At 59.8% G+C, this 22651-nt stretch overlaps 2 protein-coding genes across 7 annotated transcripts in view; one reads left to right on the top strand and one right to left on the bottom strand.

Moving 5' to 3' along the window:
- Positions 1-17966, bottom strand: part of NDST1 (N-deacetylase and N-sulfotransferase 1) — a 92214-nt gene extending 74248 nt beyond the window's left edge. The window contains exons 1-2 of one of the 4 annotated variants that reach the window (XM_047779060.1): positions 17842-17905; positions 12596-12741 (exon numbers count right to left, since the gene is read on the bottom strand). The gene's annotated coding sequence lies outside the window, so the exon portion shown is untranslated. Of the gene's footprint in view, positions 1-12595; positions 12742-14265; positions 14341-14670; positions 14772-17841 lie in introns of those variants that run through there. The other 3 variants (XM_047779059.1, XM_047779061.1, XM_047779062.1) reach the window with 3 other exon arrangements.
- RPS14 (ribosomal protein S14) lies at positions 17908-21805 on the top strand. 3 transcript variants are annotated; one of them, XM_047779068.1, is made up of 5 exons: positions 17908-18038; positions 18611-18761; positions 19293-19454; positions 20789-20865; positions 21688-21805. In XM_047779068.1, the coding sequence occupies exons 2-5, from the start codon at positions 18613-18615 to the stop codon at positions 21753-21755; spliced, it is 456 nt and encodes a 151-aa protein (XP_047635024.1). In that variant the 5' UTR covers positions 17908-18038; positions 18611-18612; the 3' UTR covers positions 21756-21805. The 3 variants fall into 3 exon arrangements, with proteins under 3 accessions (XP_047635024.1, XP_047635025.1, XP_047635026.1); XM_047779069.1 differs by having other exon boundaries at positions 17978-18038; positions 18588-18761; XM_047779070.1 differs by having other exon boundaries at positions 18002-18140.
- The last annotated feature ends 846 nt before the right edge of the window (positions 21806-22651 follow it).

Below are 22651 nucleotides of genomic sequence, written 5' to 3'. Positions count from 1 at the left end.
ATCTCCCATCCTCCTGGAGCCGGGAGCAGGCGGCGCCGAGAGACCCCGCGGGGCGGGCAGTCACCCTGACAGACGGACGCTCCGCCACGAGCCGGGAGAGGCTGAAGGACCGTCATCGTCACCGTCACCCATCCCTGGGGTCCCGGCAGCGGCTCTGCCGAGGGGCGGGGAAGCGAGCGGGTCACCCCGAGCTGAGGCTCCCTGAGGCGCACCTGACGAGGGGGAACGGGGCGGGGGAGGCCGCCTCCACAGCTTCCGTGGGGAGAAGGGTGGAGATCCGTCCGGGGAGGCGCTCGCGACCAGCCATGCGGGTGGACGTGGCTGCAGGGAGCAGACCCCACGAGATACCCGGCAACTGCCACCATTCCGGGACCCGGAAGCCACGGGGGCAGGGAGGGCAGGGGTGCGTGGCGAGGCCGGTCAGCGCTGGTCACGGTGGGTAGAGGGTCCTCGCGCCGGGTGGGAGCAGGACCAGGACTCCTCCCAAACTCTTCCAGGCTCTGAGAGGTAGCGTCGAAGAGTCTAGGTCAGCTAGTGATGTAAAGATCTGGAAATCTGATTCTAAAATTCTGTCTCTTTACAATTCTGAAATGAAACTTGCAGGAGTTCCCGTCGTGGCGCAGTGGTTAACAACTCCGACTAGGAACCATGAGGTTGAGGGTACGATCCCTGGCCTCGCTCGGTGGGTTAAGGGTCCGGCGTTGCCGGGAGCTCGGATCCTGCGTTGCTGTGGCTGTGGTGCAGGCCGGCGGCTACAGCTCCGATTAGACCCCTGGCCTGGGAACCTCCATATGCTGTGGGAGTGTGGCCCCAGAAAAGGCAGAAAGACAAAAAAAAAAAAAAAGAAACATGCAAAATGAAAATTTCTCTAACAGCCAATTTTAAAGGTAAAAAGAAACAGGTAGATTCATTTTAGTAACTACATCACATCTAACCCCATATGCTCCAAATTTTATCACTCTGACATGTAATTAATACAAAGAAATCATTAATGATTTGAAATTCTTTCTTTTGTGTCAAGTCTTCCAAAGCTACTATGTGCTTTACCCATGGAGCTCACCTCGGCTCGGGCCGGCCGCATTTCAAGGGCTCAATAAGGGCATGTGGCCGGTGGCTACAGCGCTGGACCGCACAGTTTAGAAACCTAGAGTTTATGACTCACTTCGGGGATGCTGTGCATGGGAGAGTCTAGAATTTTGCAGCTACTAAGTTTCTACAATGTAACAACTGTGATTCCACCAGATTAAAAGTCTGCCTGTGAATCAGGTTTCTCCCAAGTCTTTGCGTGGAAAGAAATCCCCGCCCCGCAGAGCCCCTGGGTGGGGAGAGAGGGAGCAAGCAGCCCTCCCCTCGGCTGCCCCCGCCATCTGGCCCGGCCCTGTGCCCAGGCCCTGGCCCCTCCACGTGGAGCTGCCTCACCCACCGGCGCCCCCCCACCTATCTGTCTGCCTGCACAGGCCTGGCAGGGAGTCCTCCTGGGGACGGGGCTCCCGCCCTGGGTTTCCGTCCCCTCTGGAGAGCACCTGGGGGCCACGGCAGCAGATGGAGCTGGGGAGGGTGGTTCGAACCCCCGATGGAGCCCCGGAGGGCGGAACTGGGCTCCATCTGCTCAAGGCCAGGGCCTGGAGGTCTGAAGAGGCGGAAGTCAGAGGCCCACCCATTGAACCGCAGAGGGCTCTGCGAGGTCCTTGAACTGGCAGACGGGTAAACTGGGCCCAGCCCGAGAGCAGAAGGACTTCCTGGCAAAGGTGTGAGGCCTGCGCTGTGACCTGCCAGGACGCCTCCTCAGGAGCCACGGCCTCCTCTTGCGCATCTCAACCCCCCGGTGCCCTCGCTCCCTGTGTGTGTGCAAACCCAGGGTGCGGCGAGGCCGCTGGAAGCCCCACAGGGGCTGTATCGACGTGGGCGACCCCTCGGCCTTGGGGCGCTTGGGCCAGACTCAGAGATGGCCTGCTTCTTCCCTAGGGTCCTCCTGCCCAGGCCCAACGGGTCCTGCAGAGGGCCTGCAGAAGGGACTGGCGCACAGACACAAGTCTGGGGGAGGCAGAGGTTGGAGCTGGGCAGGGAAGTCTCAGCCGACAGCATGGGCTCGTGCCTCTGCCGTTACCCATCCTGTGGGCTTTTCCAAGTCCTTTGGTAGCACAGACCCTCGAGCCCCACGGCGCCCAAGAAGAAAGGTGGCCCGGGGGACTGGCCACCAGCGCATCAGCTCCCAGCGCAGAGGCGGGGCGATGATGAGCTGTCTCAGGGGCCCAGGCCTCTGGGGAACCACTGGCTCAGCGCCCACTCAGGGAGCCCCGCTCCCAGGCCCCCAGACAGCTCTGCAGCTGGAAAGGGAGCGGTCAGGAGTCGCCCACAGCCACATGGTCCCGGCTGGGCGGCTTCCCGGCTGGGCTTCCCCTCTGGGGAAAGCCCCAGGGCTGCTCTGCGTGGTCAGGCGACCGGACGGGAAATGACAGAAATCCTGCTCCGGAGGCCGTAGCCAACAGCCCGGCCTCGGCCTCTATGGGGCTCTGGTTCTGCCCAGGCGGCGGCACGGGTGGGGGCTGGGGCGGCGCAGGAAGACAGCCCCGGAAGCTTGGTCTGCAGAGGCGTCAGGTGTGGAGGAGGGCCGGCCTGGGTGACCCGTGCCCAGGACACCCCCGGGCCCCTCCTCCGCCAACGGGCTCATGACCATCCAGGGCAGTGGGCGTCTGACTGGACCTCAGCTACGCCCACGGTCGGCTCTCCCTCAAAGGCCCTTCCAAGAATCGGGCAGCATTGGGGCCCATCTGCCAGACTTTGCCGCCATAAACATCTTCTGAACAAACGAAAGAATGAATGGTTGTTGCCAGCCAAGACTGCAGCAAGGGGTAGGGGAAGGCTCTGATCTAGTCTACGAGGCGATCTGACAGCCGCTGTTACAGCTCGCTGGGTGGCCCCATTTCTTAAAGCCCACGGTCACAACGAGCCTTTCGAAAGCAGTCACCGTGCAGCAGGCTGTGCTCGGGACCTGGAGCTCGCAGCTCTCCCAGCAGCACGCGGAGCAGGTGCGATGTGACCCACCTTCGGACGAGGGAGCTGGGGCAGCCCCGAGGTCACGGTGCTGGTTTGCTGAGGCCTCGACGTGGCCCCGCCTTCCTGCCCCAGAGCCCCTGGCCTTCACCAGCAGACGTCTGGCCAAGCACCCTCTGGCCAGGACCCCTGCCGGGGAGGGGGCCTCCCTTCCCGGGCTGGTGCTGGTATGCTCAGGGCTTCCCAGGGATCTTGGGGGCCCCTGCCGATCAGCCCTTGGGGGTGCTCGTGGGAGATGAAGTGGGGGCTGTACCCACGGGGGCCCTTTGTCAGACACTCGTTGCCACAGCTTTCAGGCTACTTCTGGCCCCGAGGGAGGCAGGCAGCCCCACCACCGAAGACCTGGGCTCCAGCTCCCTTGTTCCCTCAGCCCATCCTCCCTGCCCCGCCCCAGCTGTGGACCTTCCTCTTCCTGCCCGACCTCGACCTCGGACCTTGACCTCCGCTCCCAGTGTGAGGGCGACAGCTCGGCGCTGGGAATCCACGAACTGGGCTCCATCTGCTGCCAAGAACTGGGCGGCAGGGGTGGGGTGAGGTGGGGTGGTACTTTCTCTCCGGGAAGGGGGCCTCTTTGGAGAAAATCTGCCCCAAGGTGGGGCAGGGGGCTGGAGATGTGCCCAGGGCTCATCCGGGCTCGTCGGCTCGGCTCGCAGAGGAGCTCCGGGCGCGCGTGCGGGCAGCGAGGAGCTGGCTGGTTGTCCGCCCAGCTGGGCCGGCGAGGAGGGTTACGTGACGGGTTCCCGGTGGCGCAGACCCTTAGGGCCGGGGGCACAGCCGCCCGTGTCTCCAGAGCTGCGTGGTTATGACAACGCATTATCATTGAATGCCTGCCGAGCTCTGACTCTGCCGGGGTCCTTCCTCTCCTCACCTCATCGGGTCTCTCCGCAGTTCCAGGAAGTGGGGGTCCTCATGTTACGGACGAGGAACCGGGGCTCAGAGAAGCAAGGCACCTGCCCAACGCCCACTTATTTGCACCCTGGTCAGAGGGGGAAGGCGATCGGAACTCAAGTCTGTCTGGCTCCAACATCTCAGGTCTCACGGGCGAGACAGGGCCACCTCCACCTGGGGTGGAAGAGTCACCTTATTTCCCAACCCGGGGCTGGGGTGACCTGGCCACACCATCCCATTCCTGGCGCTGCTTCCAGCCCGGGCACGCAGCCCTGGGCGCTGCTCTGGTTACGGGTCCGGAAACCCAGAGGGGCTGCGGGACTCGGGGGGGCAGGGGGGGGAGCAGCCGTGTCGAGGGTGAGCAGCGCCCGGGTCTAGGCCCGCGCAGCGGCGGGCGACAGCCTCACAGATGAGCTTGCACGCGCGCCCCCGAGGCTTCCCTTCCTTCCTTCCTTCAGCAAACACCAGCCTCCCTGCCTTCACAGCTCCGAGCACAGACCGAGCCCCGAGGAGGGAGGGCCGGCGCTGGAACGACGAGCCCAGAGCGAAATGGAAACGCAGAGCCCCGGCTGGAAAATTAAGACGTGCGAGCCAGGCCGCCCGGGACGGGCTGCCCCCCCCCCCCCCCCCGCTGCCCCCAGCGCACACCAGCCTCTCCCACCACCTCATCCTCTCCAGGTCCTCGCGCGGCCCACGACCCTCTCCAGCTCAGGGCTGTGGCAGAGGCCGCTCTCCCTGCCCGCACTATTCTCGGTCGTTCTCCGCCGAGCTCCTTGGCATCATTCAGCTCTCAGCCCGAATGGCGCCTCCTCAGGGACGCCTCCCTGGTCCCTCAGCCTCCATCACACCTGCTGTCTCTCGCTTCCTAGTGGGCATCGATCTGCGACCTCAAGGGTCCTTGTCCGTCTCCTGTTTGCTGTCCGCCTCCCCAGGGCAGGGCCCTGTCTCCTGCTCAGCACGGAAGCCCGGGGGCCTAATCCTGCGCCTGGCCCGCAGCGGCCGCTCAGTAACTCTGGGTAAGACGGGGAAGGAACAGCAGACACCCTTCCGCCCCGCTTCCCTCTGCACCCCAGGCGCACCCAGGGGTGCTTCCCGAGTGTCCCGCCGCTGCAGCATCCCAGCACAGAGAGCTGACGAGACCCCGGCCTTGAAAGGAGGCCAGAGGAAGAGGCAAGGCCCGGAGAAAAAGGGGAAAAGACTGGGGGGGGGGGGGTGGCGAGGCGAGGGCGGAAAGGAAGGAGAAAGGACGCAGAGCCAGAGGAGGAGGCCAGGCAGCCAGAGCGGGGAAGGAGGCGGCCGGGTCACCACCGTCTCGCTTCGTCAGCGCCTCGACTCATGACGACCGTCACCCAGCCCCTCCCTGGCCCTTTCATCCAGGCTGGTGGGGAAGTTGTGAAGATGAAGGGGGGCCCCTTCTGCTTGCGTGTTCCGGGGCTTCGCAACCACTAGTTAAACGTGGCAGCCCCGTCCAAGGAGCCCCTTCGCCGGGAGGCTCTGCCACCTGACTCCGCGTCCTTCCAGGTGGCAGTGTGGCTCCCTGGCCGGCCCTCCCCCGGGAGGCTCGGGAGCTGCAGCTGCGGGAGGGGTGCTGTCAGCCAGATAGTCATGGGGGGGGAGGCAGAAAGAGGAACCTCACACCAGGTGGCACCCAAACCCCGACCTCTGCCCTCAGCTGAAATTACAGAGGCTGCCCTGCCCCCGTCCCAGCCAGGGTCTGTGTCTCTGACCCCGGCCAGATGGCAGTGGGGGAAGTGCCTCTGAAGGAAGCTCTCCCCAAAGAGGCAGCGCCAGCATGTCCAGCTCCTCCACGCCATCCAGGGCCACGCGGAGTCCTGTCTCCACTATGCTCCAGGGCCGTTTCGTGCTACCTCCCACAACGAGGGCTCCCCCCTCTAGCAGTCAAGAGTGCCCTCGGCCAGGCTCCCCACACACCTGCAGCGAGGCGAGGGGCCCTGACTGCCGCCCTTACTGAGCCGCCTGGCCTTTGGGCTCTGGGAGCCCATCTAATGCCGTGACAGGAAGTACAATCGAGAGGCTCCTGAGGATTTACCAGCAGCCCTGACCTTCCTAATGAGCCCCCACTACCTGCTCCATCTTTCTACCAGGATGTCACGTGAGTGGCTTGCAAAATGACAGGCCTAGGCCAGAACACGCCCTGAGAAAGGACAGCCCCTTCAGTGAGCGGCGCCGGGAAGACCGACAGCCACGCGCAGAGATGGAATCAGAACCCTCCTGACACCACAGGCAAAAACAAACTCCAAACGGATTAAAGACCTCGATGATACAAGACCAGCCCTATCACACTCCTAGAGGAAAACACAGGCCGAACAGCCTCTGCCATAAACGACAGCAACATCTTCTCAGATCCACCTCCTAGAGTCATGACAATAAAAACAAAAACAAACAAATGGGACCTAACCAAACTTCGAAGTTTCTGCACAGCAAAGGAAACTCTAAACAAAACCGAGGCAACCCACAGAATGGGAGAAAATCTTTGCAAGGGAATCAGCTGACAAGGGATTCATCTCCAAACGTTACAACCACCTCCTGCAGCTCCATACCAAGAAAACAAACAACCCCATCCAAAAGTGGGCAGAAGATCTGAACAGACAGTTCTCCAAAGAAGACACAGAGATGGCCAAGAAACACATGAGAAGAGGTTCACCACCGCTCATTATTAGAGAAACGCGCCTCAGAACCACGCGGAGGGACCACCTTACACCCGCCAGAATGGCCATCATCCAAGAGTCTACAAACAGCAAGTGCTGGAGCGGGTGGGGAGAGAAAGGAACCCTACGACACTGTTGGGGGGACTGTCAACTGGTGCAACCACTGTGGAGAACAGTGCGGAGGTGCCTCAGAAGACTAAACACAGAACGACCATTGGACCCAGCAATCCCACTCCTGGGCATCTGTCCAGAGAAAACCACGGCTCGCAAAGACACACGTACTCCAGTGTTCACTGCAGCACTATTTGCAACAGCCAAGACATGGAAACAACCTAAATGCCCACCGACAGAGGCGTGGATCAAGAAGATGTGGTCCATACACACAATGGACTATTACTCGGCCATCAAAAGGCAATCAAAAATGGCATTTGCAGCAACATGGATGGACCTAGAAGTTATGCTCAGTGAAGTCAGACAGTGAGACACCATCATCAAATGCTGTCGCTTACACGACACGTGGAATCTAGGAAAAGGACACAGTGAACGTCTCTGCGGAACAGACGCGGACTCACAGACTTTGAAAAACTTACAGTTTCCCAAGGAGACAGGCTGGGGGGTTGGGATGGACCTGCTGCAAAAGCGGCCTGTGATGATTGCTGTACAACCGTAAGTGTAACAAACTTCACTGAGCAAAAAGAACAAAATAAAAGTAACAGAGCCCGAGCGGCGGCCCAGCCTCCATGCAAGGCACGGCCTCCCAGCTCTCCCGTCTCAGAAAACGGCCCCATGGCCGCGCCTTGCTGAAGCCTGGGAACGTTCAAGGTCCAATCCGTCTCAAAGCGGGACTGACTCCACTTCCAAAGCATCTCGCAAGACGGACACTGCCTCCCCCTCCACGGCCTTTTGCACCTGACTCTCGACAGAGCCCGACTGGACTCTGAAACAGACAACTCACAGCACGCGGCGCCCTGCTGGAAGCTCTGCGCCTTCCCACGGATGTGGATTCCAACGCCCCCTCCTCTCCAGGGCCTGCCAGCCCCTGGCCTCCAGGGTGACTCGCCTCTCGCCCCTCTCCTCAGCAGCCCTCACCTCCGGCCAGTCCCTCAGCTCCTCCCACCTGGCAGCTTGTGCACCAGCTGTGGCCTCTGCCCGGATGCTGCTTCTCCTGCCCCCTCACGGCGGCACCTTTGCACCCGCTGGTCTGCTCCTCAGAGTCCTGCCCCGGCTCTCGAGTGAGGCCGCCTGTAACCTTCTTGGGTCTGCTGCCTTCGCACCACTCACTGTCATCTGAAATGATAAAGATGCTGGCAGGGAGTTCTCGTCGTGGCTCAGTGGTTAACAAACCCAACTGGCATCCACGAGGACGCAGGTTCGACCCCAGCCTCACTCAGTGGGTAAGGATCTGGCATTGCCGTGAGCTGTGGTGTAGGTGGCAGACGCGGCTCGGATCCCATGTCGCTGTGGCTGTGGCTGTGGTGTAGGCCGGTGGCCACAGGTCCGATTTGACCCCTCACCTGGGACCTTCCATATACCGTGGGTGTGGTCCTAAAAAGACAAAAGACAAAAACATAAAAAAAGACATCGGAGTTTCCTGGCGGCTTAGTGGTTAAGGATCTAGCATTGTCACCGCTGTGGCTCAGGTCACTGCTGTGGCTCGGGGCCGACCCCTGGCCTGGGAACTTGTGCATGCCACAGCATGACCCCTTCCCAAAGATGGGTTTCGGTCAGCGGGTTCGCTGGTACGATGTCTGGCTGTCTCCTCTACCAGACGTGCCCGCGGGTCTCGGCTGCCCGTCGCTGTCTCGCTCACTGACGCCCAGCGCAGTGCCTGGCACACAGTGGATGCGCAACAAACGTGCTGCGTGGATAAATGCCGAGGATCTGTATCCTGGTGCCACCAGCCCCCCGGGCTTTGTTCTTCCGCTGGAGGCGACGCCGAGCAGGTCCTCACAGGCAGGTCCTGCCTGTGGCAAGGGGCCGGGGCCAGATCTGGCTTTGAGGCCCAGTGCCGTCTCCATCCACTTACCCCTCCGGCGGCCCGGCGGCCCAGCGGCCTTGGGCACGTCCCCAGTCTTTTGCTGCCCTAGCCTCCCACCCTGGCAAAGGCGGCAGTAATCGGAGCTCCTGGACTCCTGGGGGTGCGACCGAGCACCAGGGCAGGACGTGCACAAGGCCACATGCCAACGACATCCCGGGCACATGTCCGAAGTACAGACTCACTCACACACAGTCGCACACACTCACACTCTCTCACACACACACACTCGCACTCTCACTTAGATTCCTCAACCAACCTGAGGCTCAAAACGCACAAGGCTCCTTCCTAAGTCCCCGGCGGAGGCCTGTCCTTCGCGAGCACGGACATCCGCCGCCATCTAGTGGCCACCAAGGTGCGCGGGGCGTCCAGCGGTCCTTGCCACCCCTGGGCCGGGGGCGGGAGGGGGGGGTGGCAGCCACCGGCCCTAGCCACCCTGCCGTCCTTCGGCCCCAGGAGCACCCAGACGGGCTGTCCTTCAGGGCGCCTGCCTCTCCCTAGCCACCAGGGCCCGGCACCCCGAGCTGTGAGTTCACCTCCCACCACTCCCTCCAGCCACGCGGAACGTCCCCCCAGAGACCCCGAAGAAGGTCCGCCCGACTCGAGACGGTGCCCCAGGCTTTCGCGTCAGCCCCCACGCTCTCCTCCCGTCCTATCCGACCCCACTCCCACCTCGGGCCTCTGACAGCTGCCACGAGAGCAGGCGGGAGCGGCCCTCTGCGGCCCTGGGGCCTGGCCCCGCCGGAGGCCTGGTTTGCACGTCGGGTTTCTTGCTTCTTCTCTTCCCTGGACAAAGACACTGACGGCAGACCCTGGACCGCTCCCCTCTGCGCGCGCCACGCCGGGTGCCCAAGGGTCCAGAGCCCATCCCGCAGACCGCAGGGGGGCTCTGTAACATCCCAGCCCGTGGAGGACGGAAACGGAGGGCTTCCAGGAAGCAGGCAGGGTGCTGCTTCGGGCGGGCTCCATGCCCCAGGGCGCACGGCGCTGTGGCCAGTCTCTGACGCCTCGCCTGCCTGTGCTCCTCTGGTGAACTAATGAACTAATGCGAACTAATGAAGCAGCTTCTTCTCCCCACCCAGCCCTGCCCCCTCATGCAAAACCTCCCTCCAAGGGAGGAACCCCAGGGGCAAATCAGCATATGAACCGTCCTAAGGATGGGATGCACAGGGCCTCCGGCCTTGAGGGTCCGGGAGAGCCTGGGACGGCGCAGATCAATTTCCTGTTCTCCCTTGGGCCACTCAACAGACACTAGAAAATGCCTGGATCCAAGGTTAAAAGTCTCAGAGCTCTGCATCTCCCACTGTGGTGCAGTGGGTTAAGAACCTGCCTACAGAGGCTCAGGTCACTACAGAGGCATGGGTTCGATTCCCCAGCCTGGCATAGTAGGTTAAAGGACCCGGTGTTTCTGAAGTGTCAGCGTAGGTCACAGCTCTGGCTCAGATTCATTCCTTGGTGTGTCCAAAAAAAAAAAGATGTGGTACATACATACAGTGGAATACTACTCAGCCATAGAAAAGAATGAAAAATGCCACCTGCAGCAACAAGGATGGAACTAGAGACTCTCACACTAAGAGAAGTCAGTCAGCCAGAGAAAGACAAATGGTGTCACTTACACGCGGAATCTGAAACACGATACAATGGGTCTTATTTACAAAACGGAAACAGACTCACAGTCTTCCAAACAAACTTACGAGCAGTTCTCCTGTGGCGCAGTGGGTTAAGGACCTGGCGTTGTCATTGCAGTGGCCTAGGTCACTACTGTGGTGTGAGTTCAATGCCTGGCCTGGAAACCTCCACATGCCGTGGCCAAGAGCGAAAGAAAGAAAGAAAGAAACTTATGGTTACCCAAGGGCGAGGGCAAGAGAAGGACAAACCAGCAGTTAGGGATTAGCATATGCAAACTTCTAAATGTAAGATAGGCAAATAGGAGTTCCTGTTGTGGCTCAGTGGGTTAAGAGCCCAACTAGCATCCATGAGGATGTGGGTGCAATCCCTGGCCTCACTCAGTGGGTTAAGGATCTGGCATTGCTGTCAGCTGCGGCTCTGATTTGACCCCTAGCCTGGGAACTTCTATGAGCTTGCAAGCGCAGCCCTAAAAAGGAAAAATAACAAAAAAATAAAAAATACAAACACATGATAATAAATAACAACAACAAAATAATAAACAGATTTTTTAAAATAACAACAACAATAAAAAATAAACAAACAAGTGAAACAGGCAAAGGAGGTGCCACTGCCACCACAGGGAACTATACTCAATAGCTGCTTTTTCCTTTTTGTCTTTTTAGGGCCACACCTGTGGCACATGGAGGGTCCCAGGCTGGGGGCTGAATCAGAGCTACAGCTGCCGGCCTACACCACAGGCACAGCAACGCCAGATCCGAGCCGCGTCTGCGACCTACATCACAGGTCATGGCAACACCAGATCCTCAACCCACTGAGCAAGGCCAGGGATCGAACCCAAGTCCTCATGGATGCTGGGGTTCATTAACCACTGGGCCGCGATGGGAGCTCCCACACGCATCACCTCGTAGCTTAATGGAAAGAGTACGAAAAGGACCATGAGCACACGTGCGTACACGTGGAACTGAGTCACCCTGCTGTGTACCAGAAACGAACGCGACACCGTCAGTCAGCCACGTCCATGAAACCTCAATAGAGAAGGAGCGCCCGTTTCGCCTCAGACAGGGAAAACCGGGTCAGACCGCGGGGCTTCAGAGGCTGGCATGGCTGCTGACGGCTGCTGCCCGCCCGTCTCCCTGGTTATGAAGTGTGGGGATGCCAGTTTCTGCCGCACAGGGTACAGAGGGGAGCCACTGCCAGGGTGTCTGCGCCTCGCTCGGCACAGGGTCTGGCCTGTGCTCAGGGCTCCAGGGAAGGGCGCCCGTTGCTGCCACCATCCAGGCACTGACCTCAGGCGGCCTCCCTCCTCCTCTGCACTGGGGGCCTCCCTTCTCTCCAGCTCTCCAGCCCCCGGGCCTGGGCAGGCCCCCCTCCGCCCCCAGGGGGCTCCCCCGAAGCCCTGCTGCCCTCGGGATCCCAGAAGGCCTGCAGCGGAAGCTCCCCCATCCCGGTCGCTCCTCTGAACACTCCCGATCGCCCCGGGAGACCTGCTCTCCCAGAGGCTTCTCCCCTCTCCTCCGCAGCCCGTGGACAGGAGGGAAAGGTTGGGGGCAGGGGGCAGCCATGGGGATGCTGCCCTCCCTGCCTGGCACCGTCCCTTCCAGGCCATTCCCATTCCTGCCCCTGCAGGATGCCCGTTTGGAATCCGGCCTCTGCACCACCCACAGCTCCACGTGGGCACAGACACGGGCCGGCACTGGGTCGCACCCTCCCGTCCTTGAGGGCGTGCCTCTCGGTCAGGTTGCTCCTCCTGTCGTTCTCGGCCACCCCCACACTGCCGTGGATGGCGCTGTTGTCACCCTGGTCTCCGGTCCCTGACCCCCTTCACCGCCCCCATCTCAGCCCCTCAGCCCCACGGGCTGAAACGCCCTCCCTAACCATCAGCCCAGGCACAGGCCCCAGTCCCTGGTCCCAGGCCACAGCCGCAGCCGGCCCTCGACTTCAACCATCCCTGCCCCATCAGGCGCCCACCATCCTTATGCCCCCGCGTCTCACTCCCCCCGCTACCCGGCTTCAGGGCCACGCTCAGTGGTGGCCCCTGCTCCTGTACAGTCACCCTCAAGGCCCCCCACTTCCTCTTGGAAAAACCACACCCCTGGTTAGATCCGATCCCTTGCACCCGAGCATCTAACCGCAGCCAGAGAAAACATCAAGGGGACCCAGAGCCCCACTCCTGCCCTGGACCTTGGTGAGATTTCACCCTCTCCCCTCCCATCTTCAAGTCCCGCCCCCCCCCGCCCCCGGCCTCCCAGCTGCTGGCCGCCTACGTCTCTCTCTTGTCTCTCCTGAGACGGTTTTCCGCCCGCCCCCCACGCGCGCTCACCTCCAGCACCTGCCCACTCCCCGTTTGCAGATGGACCAGGCAGACTCCTCCGCGAAGCTGCTGCCTCCACCTCCTCCCACTCAAGGACACGGCTCCATCATGACTTCCCGCTCCCCGCCAGGCTCTTCCTACCGTGATGCAGGTATCTGTTAGTGAAAAATCAAAACGAGCCTCTGGAGCTCCTATCGTGGCTCAGCAGTAGTGAACCCTACCAGCACCCATGCGGACGCGGGTTCGATCCCGGCCACGGCGTTGCCACGAGCTGTGGTGTAGGTCGCAGACGTGACTCAGGTCTGGAGTTTTGGTGGCTGTGGTGCAGGCCGGCAGCTGCAGCTCCGATTCAACCCCTAGCCTGGGAACCTCCATATGCCACGGGAGTGGCCCTAAACACACACACACACACACACACACACACACACACACAAAGAAATCCTGGATCCTACTTCCTCATTCTTCTGCCCTTTTGCACAGCTTTGCAGCAAAACTCCAGCACTGTCTACACTGCTCTCTGTCTCTCCTTGGGCCAGGCCTGCCAAAAAAACGGCACGCGGAAGTTCCTGGGTCAGGGGCTGAACCTGCGCCACAGCAGTGACTTGAGCCGCTGCGGTGACAACAGTGGATCCTGAATCCACTGTGCTACACGGGGACTCCCTTCTCCTTCTCTCCTAAATCTACTTCCCTGGAGCTTGCACACACACACACCCCCGCCCCCGCTCCCCACAATACACAATGAAACTGCTTTTGTCAAGGTCCCCGAGGGCCTAGAGCTGCTGCAGCTGCCATCCTCAGCCTCCGTCTTCTGTGGTCTCCCGGGACGTGTGCTCCTACAGCTGCCTGCTTCCTTCTCCCTGACGCTGCTCTGCACCTGGCCCCCGATGTCCCCTTGGTCCCCACCTCAGGGCTGCCCACTTCCTGGTCCCTGCTCTCTCCTTCTCTTGTCCCCAGGCTCTGACGCTCTGTCCCTGGCCCTCTTCTCTGGCTATGCTCATCCCTCGGTAGGTACGTGCGGCCTCATTCGAGGGGCCATCTAGTTGCTGGGACCCCAGATTTAGGCCTCCTTAGCCCCAGACTCACCCACCCCAAGACCCCTGGACAGCTCCACGTGGACGCAGGATAAACGTCTCCAGCGCAGGCCGCACAGCGAGCACAGCCTCTCCTCCCCCGAGTCTCCTCCACCCTCCCAGGCCTCCGGTCCCAGCTGGGGGCGGCTCCCTCTCGCCTCCGGCTGCTTGAGCCCTGAGGGCCAGGCCCGGCTCCGGCAGTGCTGGCTCCCACGCCACGTTTCATCCACCAGGAGGTCCCTCCCGCTGGATCTCCTTGCAAAACACGACCACATTCTGACCACTACGTTCCACCCCCACTCACGCCGCCTTAGTCTCAGCTACCCGCAGTCTTTCACGTCCCAGCGGTGAGCCCGCCTCTGCTTGAGCCCCAGGCTCATTCCTGCTGCCAGGCCTCTGGCCGCAGAGCAAGGACAGCGACCCCATCAAAGTTGAGCCCGAGTCCATCGCTCCTCTGCCCAAACGCTCCACGGTGCCACTGGGAGTAAAAGCCAGGGACCCTCGTGCCCTAGAGGCCTATGCCGCCCTGTGCCCACGCCTGGGCACCCGCCCTCCCCTCCCTTGCCCCACGCCGCCCATGCTCTTTCTAGAACGCGCCAGGGCTTCCACCTGTAGGCCTCTGGCTGCGTTGTCCCCGGCCCGTGACAACCTTCCGCAGGGGCCGGCAAGGCGGGCTCAGCTTCCTCCCTGCCGCCACCACCGCCCTCCCCTTCCCCCGACACCCCTGAAGCCTTCTCCGCTAACAGGAAACTCACTGGGACGGCGTGTCTGCCCTTCCTGTGGGGGTGGGGGGGACTCCAAGGCGCGGGGACCACTGTCGGCTCTGATCTGAAGGCCTGTGCGCTCGACAGCTGCGCATCCACGGGGACCGGGGACGGCCCCCCCACGAGCCTGGGGGCAGAAGGCGCCCCTGTGCCGGGGGAACCACAAGGCCGCCTGCCCGCAGAGGGGGCTCCTGCTCCGCCTCCAGCTCGTCTCCCAGCCTTCCTCCCTCCCGCATGACACCGGCTGTACCTTAAGAGCCTTGAGCGCTCCGAGCCCCTTCCCGCTCTGGACCTCTGCGCACACCAGCCCTGTGCAGCCCATCCTGTCTGCCGGCGTCTGGCTGCCCCCACTCTGTTTTCCGGTCTTAGCTTAGATGACGTTATTCTTGCATCTCAGAGCCTGGCATCAAGTAAATGCCCAATAAAGCTATTTTTCAAGGTACATTTCCTAAAAATCCCGTTACTACCCCATTTTGCAGATGAGAAAACCAAGTCCAGAGAGGGTACAGGTTTTGCCCAAGGACCCACAACTAATAACTTTTTGCTATAATAAACATGCTGATTGTAAAAAATCAGCATTCCCTGATGGCTTGGCAGTTAAGGATCCAGCATAGTCAGGGCTATGGCTTGGGCCACTGCTGTGGTGCGGGTTTGATCCCAGGCACAGCCAAAAAAAGAAAAGAAAAATCTCAGTGGCGTTTGAAAGCAGCAACTTTGATGGTTTCTGGGGTGAAGACCAGATGGCTTCTGGCGCTTTCCAAGGGCAAAATTTGCCCCAAGGCGACAGCGGGGACCAGCTTCGGCCATAAGATCAAGCCACATTCCCTTCACCAAGCCTTCCGCCACTGAGGTTCGGAGAGTTGACTGTTGACTATAACTCTTACCCAAAGCTGAACTGACAACGCACGAGTCCACTCTCCGTTCACGTTCCTCTTCCACTGGGGAAATCACTACTTGAGAACAAAAAGGCCTTTCTTTCAAAGAATACAGACAGACTACTCACAGGAGAGACGCAAATATGAAAAACAATCATCAAGAGGTGTCGGCTCTTGTTTTTGTTTGTTTGTTTGTTTTGCTTTTTACTGTCATACCGACAGCACACGCAAGTTCTGAGGCTAGGAGTTGAATTGGAGCTACAACTGCCAGCCTACGCCACAGCCACAGTGACGCCGGCTCCGAGCCCTGTCTGCAGTCTACACCACATCTCACAGCGCCTTAACCCACTGAGCGAGGCCAAGGATGGAACTTGCATCTTCGTGGATCCTCGTCGGGTTCATTAACCCCTGAACCAGGAAAGGAACTCCAGGGTGTCTGATCTTACTAATTATAGAATACTTACAATACACCAAGGAGATACATTCAGTTTCTCGGTTTAGTAGAAATGCAAGTTGATATCAACATTCTGGGAGGCAGTTTGGCAACAAATATTAAAACTTAAGATACACATTCCTTTTGATTTCTGACATCCTACCCAGAGGAAAGAATGCCACATGTGTGTTCTTGACAGTTTATGTTGGAAAATTCTAGAAATAACCTACATGTCCAACAAAGAGAACTGGCTAAATAAACAACGGTTCTGCTATACAGAGAAACACCATGTAGTAAAAAATAAGGCAACACAGGTATTACCGGTTGTGGGCCAGAGAGAGCACCGCGTGGCTGGAGACAATGACAGTAGGTTTTTTAAGACATACTTTTTTCAATCCCTGGCCAGGAACTTCCACAGGCCATGAGTGAGGCCATAGTAACAATGACAATAACCACACCAATAATGATAAAATGTCGGCGTTCCTGTCCTGGCTCAGTGGAAATGAATCTGACTGGTATCCATGAGGACACGGGTTCAATCCCTGGCCCCGTTCACTGGGTTAAGGACTGAGCATTGCCGTGAGCTGTGGTGGAGGTCGCAGATGTGGCTCCGATCTAGCATTACCGTGGCTGTGGTACAGACCAGTGGCTACAGCTCCAATTTGAACCCTAGCCTGGGAACCTCCATATGCCATGGGTTTGGCCCTAAAAAGACAAAAATAAAATACCATTAAAAATAAAACATATTTTTTGATAACCGCTGTAATTTTTTTTATCTGTGTGAGCACATTTAACACTCAAAATTAAAAAATGAAAAATTCATCTGTACGAACATGTGATAGATTTCTATCGGCTGTCCTGGGACAATGTCCACAACGTTGAGTCAAAAAGAAGCTACCGACGTTGGAGAGAATATCACCTCATTTACGTAAGATGGTATATCATACACTGAAAACACAGATACATATGAAGTATAGATACCTCTGCAACGATGCTCCAATTTGACGACAGAAAAAAGAACTTAGAGATGACTTTTACTGTTTGCTACACACTTTTTTTTTTTGGCCACACCTGCAGCATGCAGAAGTTCCCAGGTCAGGGAACTGAACTCGTTTACCCCTGCAGTGACAGTGATGAGTCCTAACCCAATGCGCCACAAGGGAAATCCTGAAATCCCTTTCCTTTTTTTTTTTGGGGGGGGGGTAGTCTTTTTAGGGCTGCACGGGCAGAACAGGAGTTTCCCAAGCTAGGGGTCGAATCAAAACTACAGCTGCCATCCTACACCACAGCCACAGCAACACCAGATCTGAGCCACATCAGAGACCTACTACAGCTTGCAGGTGATTCCGGATCCTCAACCCACTGAGCAAGGCCAGGGATTGAACCCGCATCCTCGTGGATACTAGTCAGGTCTGCTGAGCCATAACGGGAACCCCCTGAAATCCCTTTCTTTAAAAGAGAAATCAGGAGTTCCAAAAAAAAAAAAAAAAAAGAAAGAAAGAAAGAAAGAAAGAAAGAAAAAAGAAAGGAGTTCCCATTGCGGTTGAGCAGCTTAAGAACCTGACTCCTGACTAGTATCCATGGGATGCCGGGATTCGATCCCTGACCTTGCTCAGTGGGTTAAGGACCCAGCGTAGCTGCAAGCTGCGGAGTAGATCACGGAAAGTGGGTTGGATCTGGTGTTGCTGTGGCATAGGGTGGCAACTGCATCTCTGACGTGACCCCAGCCCAGGAATTTCCACATGCCACAGGTGCCATGAATAATAATACTAAAAGAAAAATCAAAACGACCTCTTTGATAATGTGGTAAGGATTAAATGGATCAATGGCTATCGGTCGCTTATCCCGGCCTCGTACATAACGACAAGTACTGAATAATTTACTCCTATTTTGCCCAGAACACAGCGGATGACTTTCACCGCTGCTGCTGTTCGCCTCCGCGCCACGCGGTGCGCTGTCGCCTCCGGACTGGCCGGGCCGGGGACGGGGCGCCGGACGTTCGTCTAGCTGCGGCCTCCGCCATCCCGGACACAGGCCCGCTCCACCCACCCAGTGCGGCTGCTTCGTGCAGCTTTAGAAGCCGACGCGCTCGCTGGGACACCGAGCCCCTTACCTCCTTAGGCGCCCCACTGAATCAACCGTATTCTCGAGGGCGTCTTCATCTCGGAAACGCTAAAGTCGGCGTCTTCCGGAGCAGCTGGCCTCGCCCCGTGACCTCAGACGTTCACTTCCGGGGATACGGACGTGACCCGTCGCCCCGCCTCCTCCCACTCTCTCTTTCCGGTGGCGGAGTCTGAAGGCGACGCGCAGGTAGGCTCCCTGGGCCGGGACAATCGAGCGGCATCCTGCGGCCTGGGGGCCCAGCGAGGTTCGGGGCGGGGGGCTGAGGTTTTGCCGCGGAAGCCAAGCCAGGTGCGGGGCGGGAGGCGCGTGGCGGGTCGATGCAGACTTCGGTTGGCGCTGTCTCGGAGGCGGAGGTTTTGGCTCGGAACCGCCTGTAACGAGGGGCTCGGGGCCGGGCCCAGGGGCACAGCCACCTCCGCCGAGTCACGGCGGGGGGCGGGGAGGAGCGGGAACGTCGTCCCGGGAGCGAGCCTCGGGTCTCCCGCTTGTTTTCGGTCTGGGAAGTTGGGGTAATTGCCGCATGGGTCCCGTGGGGTCTTGGGACGGATTCGGGGCGAGAAGGCAGGGGACGCGGCCCCTTCGTGGGCGGTTCCTGGATCAGTGATGCCAGGGCGGGCGCTGCACGTGGCGGCTGCAGGGCGGCCTCCAAGCCGGGAAGGGGCCGGAGCCGCTGGGGAGGCCGCACGGCCTAGGGGGCTGCCGAGCGAGTGCGCGCGCCCGCGCTCCTTCCCGGAGCCGGGGCTGTTCCTCTGCCGCAGAAATGGCACCGCGCAAGGGGAAGGAGAAGAAGGAGGAGCAGGTCATCAGCCTCGGCCCGCAGGTGGCTGAAGGGGAAAATGTGTTTGGCGTGTGTCACATCTTCGCGTCTTTCAATGACACTTTCGTCCACGTCACCGATCTCTCGGGCAAGTGAGTATCAGGAGAGGCCCAGGCCCCCGCTCGCAGGGCCTGGGGTTAGAAGGGGTGGAAGGGACCCCGGGGCTGGGCGGCAGGTGGAGGGGTCTCTTGTGAGAATTGCAGCGAGCGTTCACTCAAGGAAGGTGTGGCCTCCGGGTCTCGGGGTGTAAGAGGAGGGCACGTGTGTCCCTCAGCGGCTTCCCAGCCTGGGGGGGGGGTCTCTAAATCCTCGGGGTGTCCTGGTACTTACAGGGGCGCTGGTGGCCTGGCGTCACCCCGGGGGCAGGTCTCGCTGCCCTCCGCTGTCTCGGCTGGCTTTCCTCGTGTGCAGGAGGGGGCCTTACGGGTGCAGGGGTTGGAGCGGCGGGTGCGGCGGGTCACACGGGGTGTCTCAGGCCTGTGGAGCCTGTCCCCGCAGAGCCCGCGGCTTTCTGGTCCCCGACGGGGACGCCTGCCGGACCCGAGCGGTGGTGTGTCTGCTGGGGCCTGGCGGACACTCTGCAGCCTCGTGGGTGAGAGAGGACCCTGTGCTTTTGTCCCCAGGGAGACCATCTGTCGCGTGACAGGCGGGATGAAGGTGAAGGCCGACCGGGATGAGTCCTCTCCCTACGCTGCCATGCTGGCTGCCCAGGACGTGGCCCAGCGCTGCAAGGAGCTGGGCATCACTGCCCTCCACATCAAGCTCCGGGCCACGGGCGGGAACCGGTGAGTGGGAGTGGGTCGCCGGGCTTGAGCGCCAGTGCGCCTGATTTCAGTCGGCTTGGTTTCTCTTTGGGGACTTCGTACCCGGCTGCCTAGGTTGGTGTGTAACTAATAGGACACGGCAAGAGCTGTTGCTGTGGGTTTGGTTCCAGGCCGCAGACAGCGGATAGCTCAGGAAAGCGAGGCACCTGGGGCTTCCCCGCGTGTGTAAAAGTCATGTTTACGCTGTGCAGTGGTGTCATGTCATTTAACAAATGCGTATGTTTTCACCTAAAACACCTTTCTGCTGGAGTTCCCCTTGCGACTCAGTGGTAACAATGAACCCCATTAGTCTCCGTGAGGACGCAGGTTTGATCCCTGTCCTGGCTCAAACCCGCGTGGTGCCGTGAGCTGTGGTGTAGGTCACAGACCCAGCTTGGATCCTGTGTGGCTATGGTTGTAGGCCGGCAGGTGCGGTTTTGATTCAGCCCCTAGCCTGGGAACTTCCATCTGCCCCAAGTGCGGCTCTTGTTGAAAAAAAGATCTTATTGCTAGAAAATTCTAACTATCTGACAAGGGTTGTCCTGAACGTTATTCGTTTTTTTTTTTTTTTTTTTTAATTAATCTCGAGCACAGTAAGATGAGGCATGCCTGTGATTGGTTCTTGCCTGAACTTGCGTGTTCAAGGAGTCCTCACGGCCCTGTCTGTTTGCTGTGTGCGTTAGCAGAGGGTGACGGGGGGAAGGAGGCAGTCTCCATCTGCCTTTGTGGCTCTTAGGCTGGTGGGGAGTCACTTAAAACAGCACGGAGGCAGATGGGCACGTGCCGGGACGCGAAACCCCTGTCTCCGGGCTAGGTTGGTGATAAAGGTGAAACCCACGCTTAAATGTGACGCTGGGATTCCAGTGAAGGAAGCACAGGGCGCAAGGTGTTCCAGCCAGAGATGCCGGAAGGAGAAGGTCCCGGGTGGAAACGAGCTCGGCATGTCTGGTGATGAGATAGGCAGACCCAGGGAGGTGCTGCTGGGTCTTGAACCTGGTAAGGGGTGGGGGGGCATGGGAAGTGCCAAGTTGGGAACAGATGCACGAGGAAGTGGGGAAGTTAAAGTGGTCCAGGCGGAGGTAGTGGTGTCTCGGTCTTGGGATGATGGAACAGATGACCACAAAATGTGACCCAGAGGGGCAGTAGCTTAAATGGGCTGCAGGCAGAGCAGGATGCAAACTGGGACCCGTGGGGCCGGGGCTGTGACAGAACCTTCCGTGGGCCCGCGAGCCTGAAATGCTGTCTCTGAACTGGAGTCGTGGGATCTTGTAATGACGTGTCCAAAGCTGTCCTTAACTCAGACCTTCGTTTCCCAGGACCAAGACCCCTGGGCCAGGCGCCCAGTCAGCCCTCAGAGCCCTCGCCCGCTCGGGAATGAAGATTGGGCGGATTGGTGAGTGTCGCTCTTTGGCTCACGCGTGGCTTGGCTCTGAAGCACTGACCCCTGGCCGCGTGGTCCGTGTGTACAGTGGGTCCGGGGCCTGGTTGGTCGGCCTTTGGCAGTTGGGTTTGTTAATGGGAGCTGCACAGGGTCTCAGGTGACCCGAGCACCCTGTCGCCTTGAATGTCTGCTGGGACAGCGCCTTCCTGTTTCTGAACTTTGGTGCCCAGCGTGGCCGATGGAACTGCGGGTGGGGTGGGAGGGCTCGTCTCTTGCTCCCAGTGTTCTCGCGAGGGTTGTTGCTGCGCGTCAGAGGGGGCGTCTCCTACGGGGCCCTCGACTGCTGAGTATCCGTCCGGCCACCGGTCAGTGACAGCCTGGTCGTCGAGCGTTTGCTCTGGTGGGCCCTTACGGCTCAGGAAGGCGGTGACCCTGTGTGTTCTTCCCTTGGTCTGACGGTCCAGCCCTCCGGATTTTTTTGGAATGTTTTCAACCCTTTCTTAACCTGTTAATAGGATGTATTCTCGGGCTATCCTCTCTGGGAGTGTTTTTCCATTAGGGCCGCGTGTCAGGAACCTGGATGTGTCGCCTGCCTCTGGCGTCCCGTGCCTGCTCCCTGCTGTCTCTGGGCCTCAGTTCTCTTCGAGGAAAGTGAGCTGAAGCTGCATGGACGTGCTGAGGACACCACGGATGGGGCAGCTCCACACGCATCTGCTGTGTGCAGAGGGCTCCCTGGAAAGCAGCAGAGTCCGCTGGACGGCAGGCCGGGGGGGGGGCGGGTGCCTGGCCCCTTCCCACCCTCCAGGCCGTGACGGTTTGTCTTCCTCCCCACAGAGGACGTCACCCCCATCCCCTCCGACAGCACCCGCAGGAAAGGGGGTCGCCGTGGTCGCCGCCTCTGAACAGGACCCCTCGTGTTCCTTTCCGTAATAAACTGCCTTCGCTGAGCGGAGCTCTCTGTGACTCGCGTCTTCTCTCTGTTCAGGGCCCCCCGCCCCCAGTCCTGGACGCCTTCCTCCCGACTCCATGAAGCAGGTGCAGGGCTGGCTGGAGGTCAGGGGTGCATGGACGGGCCAGCAGCCTTCGGGTAGCTAGGTGGCTTCTGTCTCGTGAGCAGGGACATGGGTGCTGTCAGCCCCCTCCACGAGACAGGGTGCTGTGGGCCTCTCCCGGGAGGGGGCCTGAGAGCGGGGAGGGTCTGCCGCTGCGGTCACGTCTCCGCTGCTTGTGGCGGCCCCGAGTTAGCTCAGTCACCTAAGGCAGGCCAAGGCCCCGGAGACCTTCTCTTGCAAGGGGAGGCGTTGGTTCCAAAAATGGACGAATTCTTAGAGCTGGAGCGGAGTAGAAACTGTGGAAGCAAGTGTAGCTTGAGCAGAAGAACCTTCCAGATTGAGCCAAACTTAAACATCTGTGGGTGTCTGCCCGCCCCCCACACCTTCTGGGCAAGAACGAGCGCGCAGTCCCTCTGCGTCCTCTGCCTTGGCAGATCTTGGAGGTGGTTCCACATCAGTCCGGAAAGAACAGAGCGATCCTGCCACCCACAGATCCGCCGCAAGCCCTCTTGTCATCAGCGATGGGAAAGTGGCAGCGTTGCGGAAGCCCGCGGCCAACTCCAGGGGCCTGTGGCGCTGAGCGATGTGCCGCTGCCCAGCCTCGGGCCAGTGACGGTGACCGCGGCCTGGGCAGTGCGTTCCAGGACTCTTCCTTCTGTGGCTCACGGACGGGATGCTCGGTCCGTTCAGAGCTCTGCCCACTTGGAAGAGCCCTGCACGGGTGGGTCTAGCCATGGCTCCTGCCC

This window comes from Phacochoerus africanus, chromosome 4 (assembly GCF_016906955.1).
Source record: "Phacochoerus africanus isolate WHEZ1 chromosome 4, ROS_Pafr_v1, whole genome shotgun sequence".
Taxonomy (NCBI): domain Eukaryota; kingdom Metazoa; phylum Chordata; class Mammalia; order Artiodactyla; family Suidae; genus Phacochoerus; species Phacochoerus africanus.
The sequence above is the reverse complement of the archived record's forward strand: the minus strand, read 5'-3'. Positions and strand labels throughout refer to the sequence as shown.